The 19,817-nt window shown below is 34.5% G+C and overlaps 2 protein-coding genes across 2 annotated transcripts; both read left to right on the top strand.

Moving 5' to 3' along the window:
• The first annotated feature begins 8,811 nt into the window (after positions 1–8,811).
• On the top strand, positions 8,812–11,748 carry LOC143586549 (F-box/kelch-repeat protein OR23-like). Its single transcript, XM_077068075.1, has 2 exons — positions 8,812–9,455; positions 11,433–11,748. The coding sequence occupies exons 1-2, from the start codon at positions 8,812–8,814 to the stop codon at positions 11,722–11,724; spliced, it is 936 nt and encodes a 311-aa protein (XP_076924190.1). The 3' UTR covers positions 11,725–11,748.
• Positions 11,749–16,196: 4,448 nt separating this feature from the next.
• LOC143586546 (uncharacterized) lies at positions 16,197–17,114 on the top strand. Its single transcript, XM_077068072.1, has one exon. It carries the CDS (start codon positions 16,197–16,199, stop codon positions 17,112–17,114), a length of 918 nt encoding a protein of 305 aa, XP_076924187.1.
• The last annotated feature ends 2,703 nt before the right edge of the window (positions 17,115–19,817 follow it).

The following is a 19,817-nucleotide window of genomic DNA, read 5'->3' as shown; positions in this document are numbered from 1 at the left end:
TCATCAACCGGCTCGGTCTCACTAAACAATCCAAACTTCCTGCCTAGAATCACACCTCTATACACATAACCTTTTCCCGACGTGTTCAACATAGCCTCAAATACCATGGGCTTGACCATCTTCATATTATTCGGCTCTAACGGGGGAAACTCCACGCCCTTGGCATCAACCTCTACTTGATACATGGGCTTCGGCACTTCGGGCATCATGTCGTCCAACAACGTTTGCACAAACCTTGGATACATCATCCAAGTGATGTTGGTCGTGGCGTTTTCAACCATGCAAAGGAAAATTAGCCCCGAGTAGTTAAACTTCACCCGGTTGGTCATAGAAGCCATCAATCCCATCCAGTTTGTCCTAAGGCTATCAAACCCGCCTTAGAGATCCGGTAGATAGTGTAACACTCTGTGGAACAAGTATCTCCAGTAGGGTGGGAGATGTCTCTTCTCCAAAGACTTCCATGTAGTATCATAACCCATATCCGTCACAAAATACTGCAGGGATGCTCTGTTAACCTTCTCAAAGTGATGATCGACAACATCCTTGATGTTGAGAGCCAGTCTAATGTCAGCTTCTGTAATCGAAAGGCTCTTCCCGGCTACTTGTGATGTGAGAGACATAGAGTATTCTATCCAACCAAGCTATTTATTATTTTGTTTACAAAACTGTGATTCGTATCATAGACTTGTGTGTTTACTTGATTACTTGCTCAGAATTACTTGCTCATGGTTGCCTAAATAAGTATGATCATACCCCTTTGCACTCATGACCATTTTGTTATGAGTGGAAAAGGGACCCCCAATCCGAGTACATTGGTTGTTACCAATTGGAAAGGACATTGCAGGCGCTGTAGAATAATTACCACAAGTTTTATGGAATTGCGTGGTTTCTATGTACTTGTGTGAACTCACCAACTATTTAGTTAGTTGATCGTATTATATATATATATATATATATATATATATATATATATATATATATATATATGCTACAGGTACCATCAGTAGAAGCTAAAGACACGAAGAAAATAGTTCTAAGTTATTAATGAAATAAAGAAGTTGTTATAGTTGTTTGTCATGTTTTAGACGGTCACTTAATAGAGTCACGTGTGTTTCAGCAATCTGTATGTCACACTCGGGCGTTTCCGCTTAAGCTAGTGTGTTACACATGATAAACCATAATACATTGAAACGACAAATCGGGTCAGTTTAACGAATACGAATACAATCCAAATAAAATGACTAATGACGAATAAAATACACGCAACAAAACTAGAGATCACTTACTAATATATATATATATATATATATATATATATATATATATATATATATATATATATATATAGGGGTGGGATCTAGTGAAAACTCCTCTTAAAAAGAAAACTTAAAAACTCCTAAAAAACTATTTTTTTAAATTTTTTTTGAAGTTTTTTTTTTCATTATTCTAATATGTTGTTATTGGTTTCAAAAAAAAAAAACCCCTTACCGGTAACCTCGTCGGTGTAGTGTACATGTGTAATAGTGTGCATTGCATATATGCAAAAGTGTTTGTATTGCATAGAATACAACACTATTGCACATATTTGATACACACTATTGTATATATGCAATATAAGACTAATACGCACATCGAATACACATTAGTACGTATGTGTAATACAACATTAACGCACATATGCACTAAATCGACTTTTATTTTATTATTATTCTTTTGTCATATAATACAACACTACTACACATATACAATACACAAATATTGAATAGTAATACGCATGTGCCATACAACGGTATCGCACAGTAATACGTATATGCATTATAGCGGGTTTTTTTATTATTTTTTTAATTATTTGTTATTTTTTTCGAGCAAATGGTAAGAAAATATAAGAATAATGGCAAAAATAGAAATTTTAAAATATTTTTTATTTTTAATTAAAAATAATTCTTTAGGAGTTTTTAAGTTTTCTCTCTAAAGATGAGTTTTCTCTTGATCATCTCCCTATATATATATAAACAAAACCGAAAATTTAAAAACGGGTCGGGTTTTGGGTTTGAAAAGTAACGAATGTCACATACCATGACTAGAATGGTTATCTTGGAGTTTAAAACACAAGATTTGGTCCATAAATAAGCGATTTAACATTAAACACGAGATTTGACCAAAATAAACAAAACGAATTGATCTGAGGGCCTGGCCATGCCATGCGGGCAGGTTGAGCCTTCCTCCTCAAGTGTCGCGGCGTGGAGGGAGGTCAGCCTCTTTCGTTTTGTCACCTTTTGTCCCTAAAGTTCCAAAAATACATTTTTTTAACCATTTTAAGCAATTTTGAGAGTTGTTAAGGACTATTTTGCATGATTGAAAGCTATAAAATTATAAAATAATGTAAACCAAATTAAATACCAATAAAAGCAAGTTTTTTATCAATACAAAGTATCCTAATTATATTCCCAAGTCGGGTAAACGAATACGTGTATCTATATGAAAAATTCGAAATGTTACAATTGTATTAAATTTTTATTTATAATATTGTGAATATATTTTTTTGGATTTTAATTTTGTATATTTTAAGAAATTTAAAAATATATACTTAAGATTTGATGATAAAAGTGTTTTTCACAATTAATTAGATGTTATAAACCGTTTAAAAGCTATATGGGTTTGGTGAAATCCATGACCCGCTTATTGTTTTTAACTATAAAGTTGTTTCTTAATTATAAATAATAACCTTTTTTAATAATCGGATGCTAGTTTTAGGATATCCCTATTTTATAAGATTTTCATATTAAAATTTTTGTGAGATTAATTTTTAATTTAATGAGATCTTATAAACCGTTTAAGGGCTATCTGGGTTTGGTGAGGCCCAAACCCATGAATTCGAATCAAATGCATTAAAAGCCTCCATTTACAAATAAAGCAATCTAGTGGCTTAAGAGGGGGTGGAAAGCAAGCAAAGAGATTTTAATGTTTCGTTTATATATATATTTAAGATTTTATTCTCCCGTGTTATGGGGTTTTTTATATTTTTTTGTTTCTAATATTGTGAATATATATTTTTGGATTTTAATTTTAATTATTGTAAAAAAGTTAATAATATATTTATGGTTTTATGATAAAAGTGTTTCTCACAAATAAATTAGATGTTATAACCTGTTTAAAAGCTATATGGGGTTTGGTGAAACCAATGATCCGCTTATTATTTTTTTTACTATTAAATTGTTTCTTAATTATAAATTATATCCTTTTTTTAATAATCATATTTTAATTTTTAGTATATTCTTATTTTATAGGATTTGTGTATCAAAATTTTGGTGAGATTAATTTTTAATTTAATGAGATGGAGTAAGGTGCCAAAATCGTCCTTGAGGTTTGGTGAAATAGGCGACTTTCGTCCAAATAGTTTAATTTTCTCAACTACGCCCTTGAGGTTTCTCATTTGTTGCCAATATCATCCAAATTGTTAACTCGGTTAGTTTTTAACATTAAGTCATGGACAATATAAACATTTTACCTATTTGTTTATTTACATATTTCATAGAAATAAGGCTACCATTTAACATTTTATTTATATAATAACTAGCAGGTAGACCCCCGCGTTGCGGGGGTGCATGACAACCATTTAAAAGGACTCGAAAACACTAACATCCAGCGGGGGTACATGACAACTGTTTAAAAAGACTCCAAAACACTATCATCGATCATCGCAACCAATGGATAACATCAAAATAGTTAAGACATTACATTTTTAGCATAGAAGCCTAAATATTAGCATTGAAATGCGTACATAAGTTTCCTCAAGCTTGAAAATACATAAGCTCTATTACAAAGTTTCTAATTCTTCCAATATCAATTCATATCCTCCTCCGAAATAGAGAAAATGGGTCAAGCTACCTGAAACAAAAAAAACCTGAAAGAAAAAAAATGGTTATCCATTCCTATCTATCTATTATATTATAAATACAAAATAATAAATATTTTTTTATAACTAAATGTATAGTGTTCACCCGTAAAGCCAATTAGCCACACCACACTCTTTGCCATAATCTCCTTTTCCTTTTTTGTTGTCAGCTGAACCTACATAATTATGCAAATAATGAATATGACACTTGCTAACCTAGATTGGTAATTTATGCAAATTATCATTCAAATCCTTACTGCTCCAAACTAACCAACCACCTTTGGCTATCACACAAAAATCTGAATTGTTTGTTGTACCCATTAGCCTTTATCAACATACCTTTTCATATCAGAATATTACCACTATCATCATCTCCTACTCCCCATCCCATGATTAAGCATCCCCAACCCATGTGGATGAAAAGCCACGAAGGCTCAAAACTTTGGACCATGTATGCTCATACCATTGCATAGTTTAAGAAACTAATAAATTAAGGGTAAAAATAAATTTCCTATTTACAACGGGATGATCCAACCTCATGTATCTTGTGGCTAAGCTCGTCCCTAGTTCTCTAAATAAAAGACAAATATGTCAAGTAAAATGATAATTACATACCGAAAAATCATATAGAACAAAGAAAATATGATTTTCAGAAAATGAGATACAGCAGAGATAGGGGATTAGACTGCGTGGGTGCAATAGAGGTTGCAAGTGAGGTACTCAACATGAATCTTACACTTGCCGTCCTCCATTCGTGCCACACCAAACTGCAGAGAATCCCCACTATTAACCTGATTTTTACTCAGATTACATTCAGTCATCACAACCTCATGTGGATTGAACTAAAACAACATATATCAAGAATAAACTGGTATCATTAATATATATTAAAAACTAAAGTCGATGCTAGTCAGAATATATAGTTCAGTTTAAACTTGTTCAAAGGCAGCAATCATTTTGTCTAACCAAGACGGAGTGCGCAGACAACTTATTTTTAAATCCTAATAAATTTGGCGCAGACATATTCCAGTACCATGCTTCCCTGTTTAGACCAAAACAATGCACATATTAAGTGTATATACTGGGGATGCCAAATTCAAAGGTTGATGAATATAGACATCAAAACTTGAATATGTTTTGCTTCAATTAATGATAGCTAAAAAAAAGGGTAACTTTTCAAATATATCCATGTAAAAGCTCAAATTTTCATAACCATCTTTACAAATTTTGAAATTTTGTAAGTCCTAATGCACTATAGCTTTCATACTTAACCAAAAGTATTTTAACACTACATGTATATTTAACTTCATTATCAGGTCGATACCATTCAGATACATGCTTCTTGGTGATAAAAAGAAATAATTATAAATATTATTCATTGCTCAAAAATATGAGAAACTTGGTGCCCGCCAACAAATAGTTTTACTCATATATAATTATACTAACTTAAAAAGTCGATAAATAATCAATAAAAACTGAGATGTTATTGCAACAATAGCTTGTTTAAAATTGTTTGCACTTTCAAGCTTTGTAACATGCAACGTATCACTTAAAATCTGCAAAAGAGTTGATAAAGAAATAATTATTGTTTCACAAACTCCACTGACTTTCCCCCATTCTTTTAGAAGGTTATTTTGTCCAATATTAGAGAACACCGTACCTAAGCCTAAGGGTTAACACCCAGAGAATCAACCTCTCAGGAATGGAAACCCAGCAACAATAGACTACCGACAACCGACATCGCCAGTCTACCGCCACCAAGGGTTCCGAATTCCTCTTATGGTGGTGGTGGTGGTGTGACTGATGGCTCCTAGTTGGTGTTGGCGGACCCATCTCTGAGTTAATGGGGTTTTGACTGACGAGATTTTGTATGTGATGGGAATGGGTTGAGCTCGTCGAAGAGGAGGGTAGGAGATGAATAGAAGGGTGGCATAGGTCAGTTTGATGGTGGTCCCCCCGGCAGTGGTGGTGGTCTGAGATGATGAAGATGATTGATGAGGGTGTGGTGGGCCCAAAAGTTTTTTCTTTTTGGTTAATATATTGTTAGACCTTCCGCTATGGGTGCGGAAGGCACGGAACACCGCAGAGGGGCGCGGTAGAAGTAGGCGCGGGAGGGGGCGTCGCTTTGACAACCGGCGCGGAGGAGCTGTCTCTCTCTCCATCTCTCACACACACATACATATACATATATATATATATAGGCTAAGTATAAAATGAAAACCTATTTGAGTTGTGAAAACTTTAGAAACCCATTCTTAACCACATGTTTTTAATTAATGTTTAAATCTTGTGGTTCACAATTAAAGTGAATAAAAAATATAAATCTAAATATAACTTTTTCTCTCTCCCGAAAACATATATAAAAATTAGTAAAAAAATGTTAAAAAACAGCAAAACATTTTTTTTTGATGTTTCGATGTTTTTTATTAAATGTTACAACATATATTACATGTAACAGAAAAAAAAACAATGTTACATAGGGTTTTCGCAGGTTTTCACAGCTCAAGTGGGTTTTTATTTTAACCTTACCATATATACATATATATATTATATATATATAAGGGTGGGATCAAGTGAAAACTTCTCTTAAAGAGAAAACTTAAAAACTCATAAAAAACTATTTTTAATTTTTTTTTAAATTTTTTTGAAGTTTATTTTTTTTCATTATTCTTATATGTTGTTATTGGTTAAAAAAAACCCTTGTCGGTTACCTCGTCGGTGTAGTGTACATGTGTAATAGTGTGCATTGTATATATGCGAAAGTGTTTGTATTGCATATAACACAACACTATTGCACATATATGATACACACTATTGTATATATGCAATATAAGACTAATACGCACATCGAATACACATTAGTACGAATGTGTAATACAACATTAACGCACATGTGCACTACATCGACTTTTATTTTATTATTATTATTTTTTCCATATAATACAACACTACTAAACATATACAATACACAAATATTGAATATATGCAATATATATATATATATATATATATATATATATATATATATATATATAGGATAAGGATCTTAAGAGAACCATTGGCAAATTGAGAACTTTGAGAACCATTTTGTACTATTAAAAAAACATCTAAAAAAATATTTAAAAAATTATAAAACAAAAAAAAAAGAAAATTTTAAAAAAAGTAAAAAAACCAAAATTCTTATATTTCATTCTGGTTTCATTTAAAAAAAAGATTTTTTTTCTTTTTAATTCGTATTATACCTATACACATATGTATACTTTCATTTAATCTCTAGTTACGTAATGTACACATATGTATATTGTCATTTACCTTAAATTATACGTATGTGTATAGGAAAAAGACATATGTGTACATATATGTAAATATTATACAAATATGTATAATTTAGCTAAACCGAGATTTTTTTTTACGTTTTTTTTGGGATGATAAATAAGAACTTTGGTTTTTTTACTTTTTTTATTTTTGTGTTTTTTTTGTTTTGTGATTTTTTTTTATTTTTGGGTTTTTTTGTGATCCAAAATGGTTCTCATAGTTCTTAATTCTCAAAAAGTTCTCACATGATCCTGATTCTATATATATATATACATATATATACACACACACACACACACATATATATAGAGATATAGACACATATATATATATGTACGTACACACACACACACACACACACACACATATATATATATATATCGGGGCGCCCAAGGGGCATTAAACCATAGCGGGGCGGGCTTCGAAGCTCCGTTTTCTATGAGGCGTTGACGTGGTGTTCACGTGACACTGTTGAGGGGCTTCGAAGCCCCCCCCCCCCCCCGGCACCATAGCGGATAGCCTTAGTGGGTCCAATAATAGCTGTATAATATAGTTTTAAGTTTTTTTAGTAAAAAAACGATATTGCCCCTAACTTAACGTTAAAAAACTAACGGTGTTAATTATTTTGATGTAATTGGCAAGTAATAGGAAACCTCGATGGTTCAGATGCAAAAAAAATAATTTTTGGACGAAAATCGAATTATTTAACAAACATCAAGGACGATTTTGGCAATTTACTTTAATGAGATGTTATAACTCATTTAAGGGCTATCTGGGTTTGGTGACACTCAAATCTGTGAATTCAGATTAAATGCATTAAAATCCTCCATTTATAAATGAAGCAAAATCTGGTGGCTTGAGAGGGTTGAAATGCAACCAGAGAGATTTTAAAGGTTTCGTTCATATGTATTTAAGATTTTATCCTCCCGTATTACGAGGTTGTTTTATATTTTTCGTTTATAATATTGTGAATATATATTTTTGGATTTTAATTTCATTTATTGTAAGAAAGTTAATACTATACTTAGGGTTTAATAATTAAAGTGTTTTTCACAAATAAATTAGATGTCATAACTCGTTTAAAATCTATATAGGTTTGGTGAAATCCATGACCCGCTAATTTTTGGGAAAGTTCCCAAAATGGCCTTATTTTGAAAGCAGATTCCATTTTTGTCTCTCAAACTTAATAATTCCAAAAATGTCCCTTTTTAACTCATCTTTTATCATGTGTTAGGAAATCTAATGCGTTTTTGACGACATGTTAGCGTCTTTAACCATGTGTTAGGAAATCTAGTGCGTCTTTGACAGTGTGTTAGCGTCTTTAACCATGTGTTAGGAAATCTAGTGCGTCTTTGACGACGTGTTATGCTAACATGTCGTCAAAGACGCATTAGATTTCCTAACACATGGTTAAAGATGAGTTAGGTCTCCAAACACATAGTCAAAGATATGTTAGCATCAAACGCATAATCAAAGATATGTTAGCTTTTTGATAAGATTAATTTTTAATTTAATGAGATGCTATAACCCGTTTAAGGGCATATCTGGGTTTGATGATACCCACACCCGTGAATTAGAACCAAATACATTAAAAGTCCCTTATGCCCTGCAACCCCCACGTCTACGGCCTCCGCAATTTCGCATCAGTTTCCCATGGCTTCCATATTTACATTCTCGGCGGGTCTTTGTTCGATACCCGCTCGTTTCCCCTCGATCGCCCGTCCCCGTCCTCGTCCGCTTTCCGGTTTGATTTCGTCACCAAGACGTGGGAATTCCTCCCGCCGATGATCACGCCACGCGGCAGCTTTGCGTGTGCCGCGGTGGATAATAACCGGATTGTTGTTGCGGCTGGGGGGTCTCGGCACACGATGTTTGGTGCGGCCGGGAGTCGGATGAGTTCGGATGAGGTGTACGATATTGGGAGGAATGAGTGGGTCGGGTTGGATGGGCTGCCGCGGTTTCGGGCCGGGTGTGTGGGGTTTACGGTGGGGAATGGGGGTGATAAGGAGTTTTGGGTAATGGGTGGGTATGGTGACTCGAGGACGATTTTGGGGGTGTTTCCGGTGGATGAGTATTATAGGGACGCTGCGGTGATGCGGTTTGAGGGTGGCGGTGGGAGGTGGAGGGCGGTTGGGGATATGTGGGATGAAGGGGAGAGGAGGCAGCTTGGGAGGATTGCGGTTGTTGAGGATGTTAATGGAGGTTGTACCGGGATTTTCATGCTTGATAAGAATGATATATTCAGGTAACTTAAGTTTGTTTTGAATATTGTTATAATGTTATTATGGTACTAGATGTATGCTTGTTGTAGAGTCAATAGTATGCTAAGGGTATTAGATTTAGGCATGCTTCGATAACTAGCCGAATAAAATCACCTAATTTGAAAGAACCAGTTCAATCGTTACGCCTCACTTTTACCCATCTATTGTAACATATATGACAGTTTTATGCATTATCTTGGTTTAGAAAAGCGCGAGACGCTTCGAGGCGTTTTAGTCTCGATAGGCGATTTGCAAGGCTAGTGCTTCACATACGTGTAGGGCTGTAAACGAACCAAACAAGGCATCGTTCATGTTCGTCCATTAAACTTTTATCGGACAAGCGAACGGTTCACGGACACCTAATCGAACGGAATTTCTTGTTCATGTTCATTAAGGAAATGATCTTGCACGAACACAAACGAACGCAAACATTTTTTATTTAATTTGGCTAACCAAGAATGGTCATTGTTAACAATTCGGTTCAGGATCCTGAGTTTGTGCTGTTTTTTTTTAAAAAAAAATTCATATTCATGTGTTCATTTACATAGAAATTAATCACATGATACTTGTATATATATTTGTTTTGGAGCTAATAAGTTTGCTTAAATCTATATGATAAGGTTAGAAAGTGATTAACAAGTTATTAAAAAACCTTTAACGAACAAACATTAACAAACGTGAGCGAACACATTATCAAACGTTAAAGAACACAATTGAATGAGCATGGTCTTTGTTCATGTTTGTTCATTTAATTAGTCGATCGAAATTTCTTGTTCTTGTTCGTTCATTTATAAAATGAACGAACATAAACGAACCAAACAGTTCACCAATAATTCACCGAATGTTCGGTTCGTTTACAGCCTTATACATGAGGCACCCGTCTTTATGCAACTGAATAAGCTTTATTTACAACTAGAACTTGTGGCTCTTTCATCTGGTTTACATATCATCCTATTTATCAAGTAAACTTCACGTGGCGTGTGTTTTTGCTCTTGATGTAACTTAAAACCAAGCTTTTGTTTTTGTTTTACGTAATGGGTCAGATTTGGTTGGGTTTGGGCTTAAACTGAACCAAAAAATACTTATACTGAACCAAAAAATAAAATTTGGTTTTGGGGTAGTTGAAAACTGTTCAATTTTGATTTTTTCGTTTTTGGGCTTTCGCAATGGGTCGATTCGGTTTCCATTTCTTTTGTTGTTGCCATTTGATCATTTTTCGGGCCGAAAAAATTTACCCAAAATAATGAATTTGGGCTTGAAACTTTAGGCTTAATATTCTTTTGTTAATTCCTGGTTAATTGATTATTACATATGGTTAATTTATTACATACCTGCGTCTAAAATATCTGGACCACATGTATAATCCATAAACTCAATAATAAAAGTTGGGTTTTTCAGTTTTTACGGGTTTGGTTTGGTGATTTTGGTTTTTGGTACATGCAAAACAGAAACTAATATGCAAAAAAAAAGAAGGCAGTTTGGTAGGTTCAGTTTCGGTTTTGCATGTACCGAAAACCAAATTAAACCAAAGCCAAAATAGATAGATTGTTTTAAGCTTTCTTTAAAACCAATCTATCTATTCTGGCTTTGGTTTGGTTTTTTGGTTTTTGGAACATGCAAAACCAAAACTGAAACGTAAATTTGGTTTTAGAAAAATGTAAAAGACCAAACTGCCAGTTTTGGGTTTGGTTCAGTTATCTCAGCTTGGTTATTTCTGTTACGAATTCGTTTTTTGGGTTTCATGCACACCCTAAAGGGCAACGCGTGGTTCTCATGGTTCTTTACATATTATTGGTTTTTTGGTTCTGAAACCAGCATGCCATGTTACTATGTTAGCAGGATAATTATTAGATGTCAAAATTTTGGTGTTGTATACTTCTATTAACTTCTTGACATGCTTCAGTTATCAGTTTTTCAAGCCTAGTAAACGTATCATTTAACACGAATTCTGCATTTTACAGGTATGACATGACTTCAAACCACTGGTGGAAGGAAACCGCCTTACCAAAACGAGCCTTAGATGAGTCAGCAGTGGGGTTCGTTGCTTTAAACGGTGAACTGCATGTTATGGCCTGTCACAATGGTGCTGGTTCAGTGGAGAATCGAAGGTTGAGACGCCATACGCGGTCAACATCTCTGTATTTACAAATCTACCATCCCGGGACGAGGGTTTGGAGAACCATAATTACCAAACCGCCATTCCAACAACCTTTGGATTTCAAAACCACGGTTATGTGCACTATTAGACTCTAGACTCTATTGATGTGAATTTGTAGTTGCAACATGTGGTTATGTGTTATTGTTTCATTGTATAGCATGCTATTGAAACAAGTGTCTATTTACCTTAAATGTGTATCTTTGTTATGATGTTATTGCTTGTATATAAGGAAAGTAACTGAATTTGTTAGATGTTTAATGTTTAGTATTTTTTTTCTAGATGCTTAATTAATATTTCCTTTTTTTTACAAGTGTGCTTTGCTCTGCTATTAGAATCTTGTTTACCTACATTAGTGACATGTGGAAATTTTGGTCCGTTTATATATGAATAACTCGGTTTGGGTTAGAGGTACACAAGTCGGGTTTTTCGCGGTACCGGGTATGGAACCGAGCTCAGGTTTGACCGGGTATGGGACCGAGCTCGAGTTTGACCGGTATTTAAAAATCAGGTATTGTCCATACCCGGGTCGGGAGTAGAGCCGGTATTCTAAAACTGTTTACTTGAATACTTTATTTCTGGGTATTTTTTTTTTGGATATTTTTAGGTATAGATTGGGTGTTTTAAGGGGCTGCACCTTTTTCGCGGTATTTGTCGGGTAATTTTGGGTATAGATCGGCCATTTGAAAAACACGGTATTGGAAAACCCGGTTCCAGTTTCTGAGTATCACCAGGTACGAATCTAGTCCGGTTTCATGTACAAGTTTTGATACTGAAAAGCATATCCTATCCTTATCCTACGAATAGACCGGGTACTTGGGTCATTAAAACCTAAGTTGGGTTATGAATATATCTATAATATATATAAACGAAAATCCTAAAATCCTATGTGTCGCAATGTGGTCGCTTCCCCTTTTTATGGAAGCCACCAGATTTCTTGATTTTTAAATAGAGGCCTCTCATTGATTTAACCCACATTCATGGGTATGAGTATTACCAAAACCAAATAGCTCTTAAACAGGTTATAACATCTCATTAAATTAAAAATTAGTCTTACCAATTATTTGATATGAAAATCATATAAAATAGGGATATACTAAAATTTAATATCCAATTTAAAAAGAAAAAAATATTATTTATAATTAATAAACAATTTTATCGTAAAAAACATAAGCGGGTCATGGGTCACCAAATCCAGATAGCTTTTAAACGAATTCACGGGTAAAGGTCTCACCAAACCCGGTTGTGTGGGATAGAGTTGCGAGACCTAAAAAGGTGGGTGGTTTGGGAATTAGTCGTCTTAAAGAAATTAACGAAGCTTTGTTTCTTAAATGGCATTGGAGATTCAAGAAAGAAGCAAACAGTTTGTGGAATCGGATCATTGTAGAATGTCACAGGAGTAAAAATAATTGGTTGTCTCTTCCTCTCGCCTCTAATTCTTCTTGATGTTGGAACGAGATTGTGAAGATGGGAGAAAGATGTACTTCAGATGGTAGGAAGCTAAATTCTTTTTTCTATGGTTCGGTTGGATATGGCAAGTCTATAAGGTTCTAGTGTGATTTGTGGATTGGGGAAACGCCTCTTCGAGAATCATGTCCTAATCTATTTAGATTAGAAGGTAAAGATTGCATGGTTGAAATTAGAATCTTGGAAGCACCATTAAAATTTGAAATGGAATTGGAAAAGATAACCGACGATAGCTGAGGAGGTTGGAGAACTTTTTGGGATTTTGGATCAGATCCATGATTACGCTTGTACTCAAGGAGTGGATTCGTGTAATTGGGTAGGTGGTGGCCCAGCTAATTTTACGGTATACACGGTTAAACAACTATTTCTTTCGGCTCGAAATTATAGCGATTTTTATAAAATGAGATGGAATGGATGGATACCTTTGAAGTGCAATGTTTTGGCTTGGCGAGCGGAACTAGATAGACTCCCCACTAGGGTGGAATTGACGAAGAGAGGTATAATTTTACAAGATATAAATTGTCCTTTGTGTGGCGATTCTACAGAATCATCGGCCCATTTATTTACTGCTTGCATTTTTGCATTGGAGATGTGGGATCGGGTTGTGATCTGGTGTAGGCTACCTCCGCTCTATGCGTTTGAGGTTAGGGATTTACTCTCTTTAGCAAAAGGTTTGAAGCTACGGAAACATGAGACGAGGATGGTTCACGGGATTGTGCTAACGACTTTATGGTGTATTTGGATTGCTAGAAATGAGATGTTTTTCAAAGGATGAAAGTTAAAGTGGTGGATGTTATCGCGAAGATTAAAGCTAGTTCGTTTTTTTATTAGAAATAGATCTAAATTCAAACGTATAGAATGGAAGGATTGGTACGATTCCCCTTTTATATTGTTGTAATTTCTGGTTTTCCATGCGGTTCCTGATTTGAGGACTTGCATGTGGTTTGTTTTAGTGCATGAAGTTTATATTTAAGAAAAAGAAGTTCAGTATACATTTCCATCGTTTGGCTTTCTGAAAAAAATAAATAAAAACAGTATCATCATTTATTATGTATTTATTTGAATAAGTATTAGTATTAACAATGGTATAACTTACAAGACAACTACGTGTCATAGTGTTAGTGGTGTTCGTTGTTTAGTTTCACATGTTTTGACGAAATTTTGGGTTGAATCGCTAAGTACACTTTCCCTAAGTACGAAATTTTGGGTTGAATCGTACGTCTCACGGTTTCAACTTCGTTAGTTTCACTTGACATTTGTAAAATAATTAAAGAACATAAGTATGACACATTTACATACGTTCAATAGTTCATATCCCAAAAATGAAAAAAAAATGTTAAACAAACAGTTTGATTTACATGGCCGACCAACCAAACTGTGAAACCGTCAAAACCTAATTGTATCAACCTCAAAACATTTTGGATTGTACTGTTGGGCCAGTTATACTTTATGCTCAACCTAATATATATATATAATGCAATCAATGGTCCAATCCATGTTCATGTTAACCCGTTGGGCCAGACCGATTCAGCAGGCCCAAATCGAAGCCCAACAGGCCCAGGTTTACACATGGAACAGGAACAGCTTCCACTTGTACTTGTATTTGTGGCAATATGTTAGTGCGGACGAAAACAGTGAGTGCCCAAACTCGGAACAATCTTTCTTGAACCATGAAGGGCTTCGATTTAGTTGTATCGTATCATAAACCGCACTCTTAATATCCACTCTACCACATTGCATTGCTTTTATAGTAAAAAGCAATATGTGCGCCCAAATATAAAACAAAGGTGTGCAAACCAGATCCTAATTAAATACAAAAAAATAAAACTAAAAAAAATAACACCAGCTGCCATCTTTAACGGTAAGTAAGAGTGCGGGAAACATAAATAACCTAACTGAAACAAAAATTACCATCGTAACCGAAACCGAAATAACCAAACCCAATAAAAAACTGACGGTTTGGTTTTTGTTTTTCGATTTGGTTACGGCTTTGCTATCAACCAAAAACCAAATTGTAACAAAAAATATGGAATATTGAATTTATAAGAAATCAATAAATGGGGTAGCATCAAAATTTTAGGTACAAATGTGTAATAATCAATTAACTATTAATTAAGAAAAAAAATAAGAAGGCCAAAGTTGTAGGCCCAAATTCATTATTTTGAGCCTTTTTTTAACTAAAATTTTCAAACCAAAATGAAAAAATAAAACAATCAAAACCGAACAGTTTTCAAAAATTTATTTGGATTTTCATTTCAAACAGACCCATACACACCTCTAAGTCAGTATGTATTGACAAAAGTGTTAATCTGTAACATTTATTGTAATTATATTTTTGTATGATTATCTCTTGTAGATAATGAGATAATCGCACAAAAATATTATTACAATAAATATGGTAAATGAAATCTACCTATTTTAATAAAATAAATTAGACACGTGTCAACATCTTACTGATTCTCAGCAACGTTTTCACGCCCAACCCATTAATGGTGCGTTTGTTTCATGGAATGGAATGGAATTTGGAAGAAATTGGAATTTATTTCCATTCCTTAAGGTGTTTGTTCCATTGGAATTGGAATTTAATTCCATTTTTATGTGTTCGGTTGCCAAAGAATTGGAATTGGAATTGGAATGGAATTCCTTCAAAATCCTATAAATGAAGGAATTCCAGATCCTTCCATCATGTGAAAGAATTCAAGTAAATTCGTTGGAATCTTCAAATAGTGTCGAGTAGAAGTGGTTCGGGTCGTCTCCGGGCCGAGTCTGCCCGAAATGTTGTGGGTCATCAGTAGAGCGGAGAAAGTGTTGGTGGTTTCCAATTCATTGGTCAACCAAACACTTCAATCCAATTCCAACACATTCCACAATTCCATTTCGAACACATTCAGCAAACCAAACTCACTCAGCGGGTTCTAAAACATCGATTTTGATTTGTTTAGATAAAGTCGAATGTGATTTTTGTTCACCCTTACATGTCTTCTGATCTATTATTTTCAACATGCTGCTTCAATTACCCCATCAACCAAGATCTTAATTCTGCACACCAACTGTTCGACGTTATGCTCCTATGAAAACCTTCAAAAAATTACAATCAACCAACATGACCTGGATGCTAATCAGAAGAGTAATCACAAGGTACCAGTTTCAACCCATCAAACACACTCTTCCATTTACCACCTTACACCCTTCAATTTCAAAAATTGGTGTTCAATCCACTAATAATAATAATAATAATAGTAAGTTCAAAGTTGATATTATTGATAATGACACCTGGCAGGTTTCAACTGGTTTAAGCTCCATAAATCAGTTACCATTTCATAATAATAAAGAGGTTAATAACCTTAACCATGAAAACCCAAATTCAGATGACCTAGGGTTTGATGATATTGATGATTTGAGAATATGTGGAAAGTTGTTTTATAAGCTTGATAAAGATTCAAAGGAGTATGAGGAGTATAATTACAATTTTCATAAAAATAAATCCTCGAAATGCAAGTCGAAGGATACAAAACCGACCGAAAACGAAGACAAAGCCGGAGAAGTTGAACCGAAACCGAAGCGAACCCATGGAAACGTTGAACGGAAGTCAGATGAGAGATTTTTTATTGAAAAGAAGAAGAGGGTTTTGACTTTTAATCAGGTTACAGGGCCATACCATGAGCCATTTTGTTTGGATGTTTATGTATCGAAAGCGTCGGTTCGTGCATGCATCGTGCATCGTGCGACGAGTAACGTGGTGGCGGTTGCGCATTCGATTTCTAAGGACATGAAGTTTGATTTGGGTTCGACTAAGAGTCATGCGGCTTGCGCTGCTGTGGGGAAGGTGTTGGCGCAAAGGGCGTTGGCTGATGATATTCATAATGTGGTTTATACGCCGAGAAAGGGGGAGAAATTGGAGGGAAAACTTTTGAATGTGGTTCAGTCTGTGATGAACAATGGTGTAATGGTGAAGATCAAGCTTAAGAAGAAGAAAGTTCCAAAACATGGGTTCCAGCCGGCAAATTATCAGCCTAATTAGCCATGTATCGAGGGTCTTAGGCTCAAATCCACCTGCCCAACATAAGTTGTGTTTTACCGGCTAGCAGAGTATTGGTGGGGTCCAATAAGTTTTTTTTTGTAAAGGGTTGTCGATGTTACTGAAAAGAAAAATGTAAGGCTAATTAGTTTCTTAATGGGTTTCGTTACTTGTTTAAGTTTTGATAATCTGATTGCAACTTTATTGTTTATTTTGTATTTTGAGTTGAATTATGAAGTAATAATAGTGGATTATCATAATATCACCAGTTGTGTAATAATTTAGATGAGTAGCAAGGTGAATGATTTCTAAAGTTAAAACAGATAAAGAGTTTGCATAAACTTGATAAGTGTCTTTCTTACATGATATATTTATTGTTTGCAGCTAAATGATCAAAAGGTTGCGAAACAACATGATAGGTAACAGGTTTGTCATCTTTTGTGCATGTCAAAATGGAAAGCAGTTTAGTTGGCTTGTCTCGAGTGAGAATGACAGATGAAGGAGCTGTTTGTTAGGTTATATACTTATATGTTTGAAACATTCTTATGTTGCATTCCATGTGACCATTAGGCCTTAAGGGTTTAGCTTAAAAGATGGTTCCCTTAGTATATTTAGAATCTTGTATAATGTAAATACATGTATATTTATTATAGCTCCTAACCAGATAGGATAGCCAATAAAATGCTAACCACCCCTTTGGACACCGCTAGGCAACAACTAAACCTGCTTGGAATATCAACAAAAATGGAGTTGGCAAAATAGCATTAGGACGCGTATCGCAACTGCGCTAGATGGTGCCTAAATCCCGAAGGTGAGCCACCACCTTGGCCTTACTATTATTACAAAGTCACTCATACCCAAATGGCCAAATCACAAAAAACTTGTGTTGGACACCCATATTACCCAAGTCGTGTACACTCGCTTGGTTGCCTAGTGATATCTAAGATGTCAGCATTTCATTGACCATGCTTACTTTGGTTAGGATCTATTTCATCGTCTATTTTGATAAATTGTTGGTAAAGATAACTATTTTGGTAATAAAATTTTGTCACCTCTAATAATAATAATTAGTATATATATACATATATTTTTTAATTTCACTCAAATCAAGGGTCCAAAATTACCACCTACATAGTATGTAAACGAAACATGTATCCAAAACTCAATTGTCAGTTTAAGGTCTGTAATTAGACTGAAACCATTGTTTAGTGTAAATGAGTACTGTGACAATCCTCGATTTCGGGTCAAATTGTATTTATTTTGTATTTGTTTTTATGTTGTAAACCGACCTGATTTATATCCCGAACATTTCAAATATACAAAATATTGGATTTTATGTTACTAAAACATTCCCGCTTGTCTAATTTGAAAAACCCCTTTTACGGACTCGAAAACGGATTTAAAACGCTCAAGATACATCAAAAACGAACTTCCGGACGCGAACCGACGTGCTGACCAGCAGCAGACCAGCAGCCCATTTTTTTATTTTTTATATTTTTGTTGTTTTGTGACTTGTCTTGACCCCTCTTGCATGCAAACCTTGATATCTGACCCTTTCAACTCACTCTATATATACCCCCCTATCCCCTTCATTAATCCTTGCTCATTCATCTCTTTCTCTTCCAATTCTCAAGCATTCAAAGGTGTTCTTCATATTTTTTTTGGCAGTTTTGACTTTCCAAAGTCAAACTGACCATAGTCTTACATTATAATCAACTTGTTAACACTTATTTATACTTGAAGATTGTTATACAACATATATATAATAGCACCCTTTGTACCTTCGGTGGGCATATCTCCGGTCTCGGTCGGTTAAGTGTCCGGCCCATAAGACAAAGCTACATGGAGGACTCGTAGTAGTCCTTGATTATATATATTTTCCGCATCTAACTATCAAACTAGTTATACTTGTTTAACTTCTGCTCATCTTAGTTTTATTTTACATTTTGAGTTCCATGGTTATGGGTTTGTAGAGACTAGCCTCGGTTATTCCGTAAATAGCTCCAAACTGGAAGCCGAACTCTTGTTTACTAGTTTGTTTAAATAGTTGTATAAACATGTTTTATGTAAGATTTGAGTTTCTAAAATCATTTTAATTAGTTCCATGGTTATGGGTTTGTAGAATCTAACCTCGGTCTTATCCCGAAACAAGATCCGAACCGAAAACCGAACTTTCGTTTAAAGACTTTGTTGTTGACTTTTTGTATGTAAAACTTTGGTATTATTATTTATAAATTATTTTACAAGTTCTATGATGTTTGGACATGTGATAACCATTCTTGGCCTTATTCCAAGATAAAAAACCAAACCAAACCGAACTAAACCAAGTTTACTCGCTTAAGACACACAAGTGTGTTTTTAACCATTAAAGCTTATATATTTCTTTAAAAATACTTTATAAACTGATTTTAATTATTTTCACAAAGTACTCGGAATGTTGAATCCAACTTGATCCTATAACAAAGTTTGGACTGACTAAACCGAACACTCGATTAACGGACGTTGTTAGTTCTAAAACAATAGAACTACATACTTGGTTAAGTCTCTTTAAGATTTATTGAGTTATCTCATATATTTATTATTTTGGGAAAGTTGACTTTGGGTTTGGTCAAGTCACCAAGACCCGAACCGACCACCCGAACACTCGTTAAAACCCGTTTTAGTATCTATATTATAAAGGGACTTGTTTTCTTGCATTTTTACCCA

The sequence above is a fragment of the Bidens hawaiensis genome, unplaced genomic scaffold (assembly GCF_021521415.1).
Source record: "Bidens hawaiensis isolate Kalapana, Puna unplaced genomic scaffold, B.hawaiensis_p1.1 tig00034691_1, whole genome shotgun sequence".
Taxonomy (NCBI): Eukaryota; Viridiplantae; Streptophyta; class Magnoliopsida; order Asterales; family Asteraceae; genus Bidens; species Bidens hawaiensis.
Note: the sequence above shows the minus strand (reverse complement) of the source record. Positions and strands in the feature narration are given on the sequence as shown.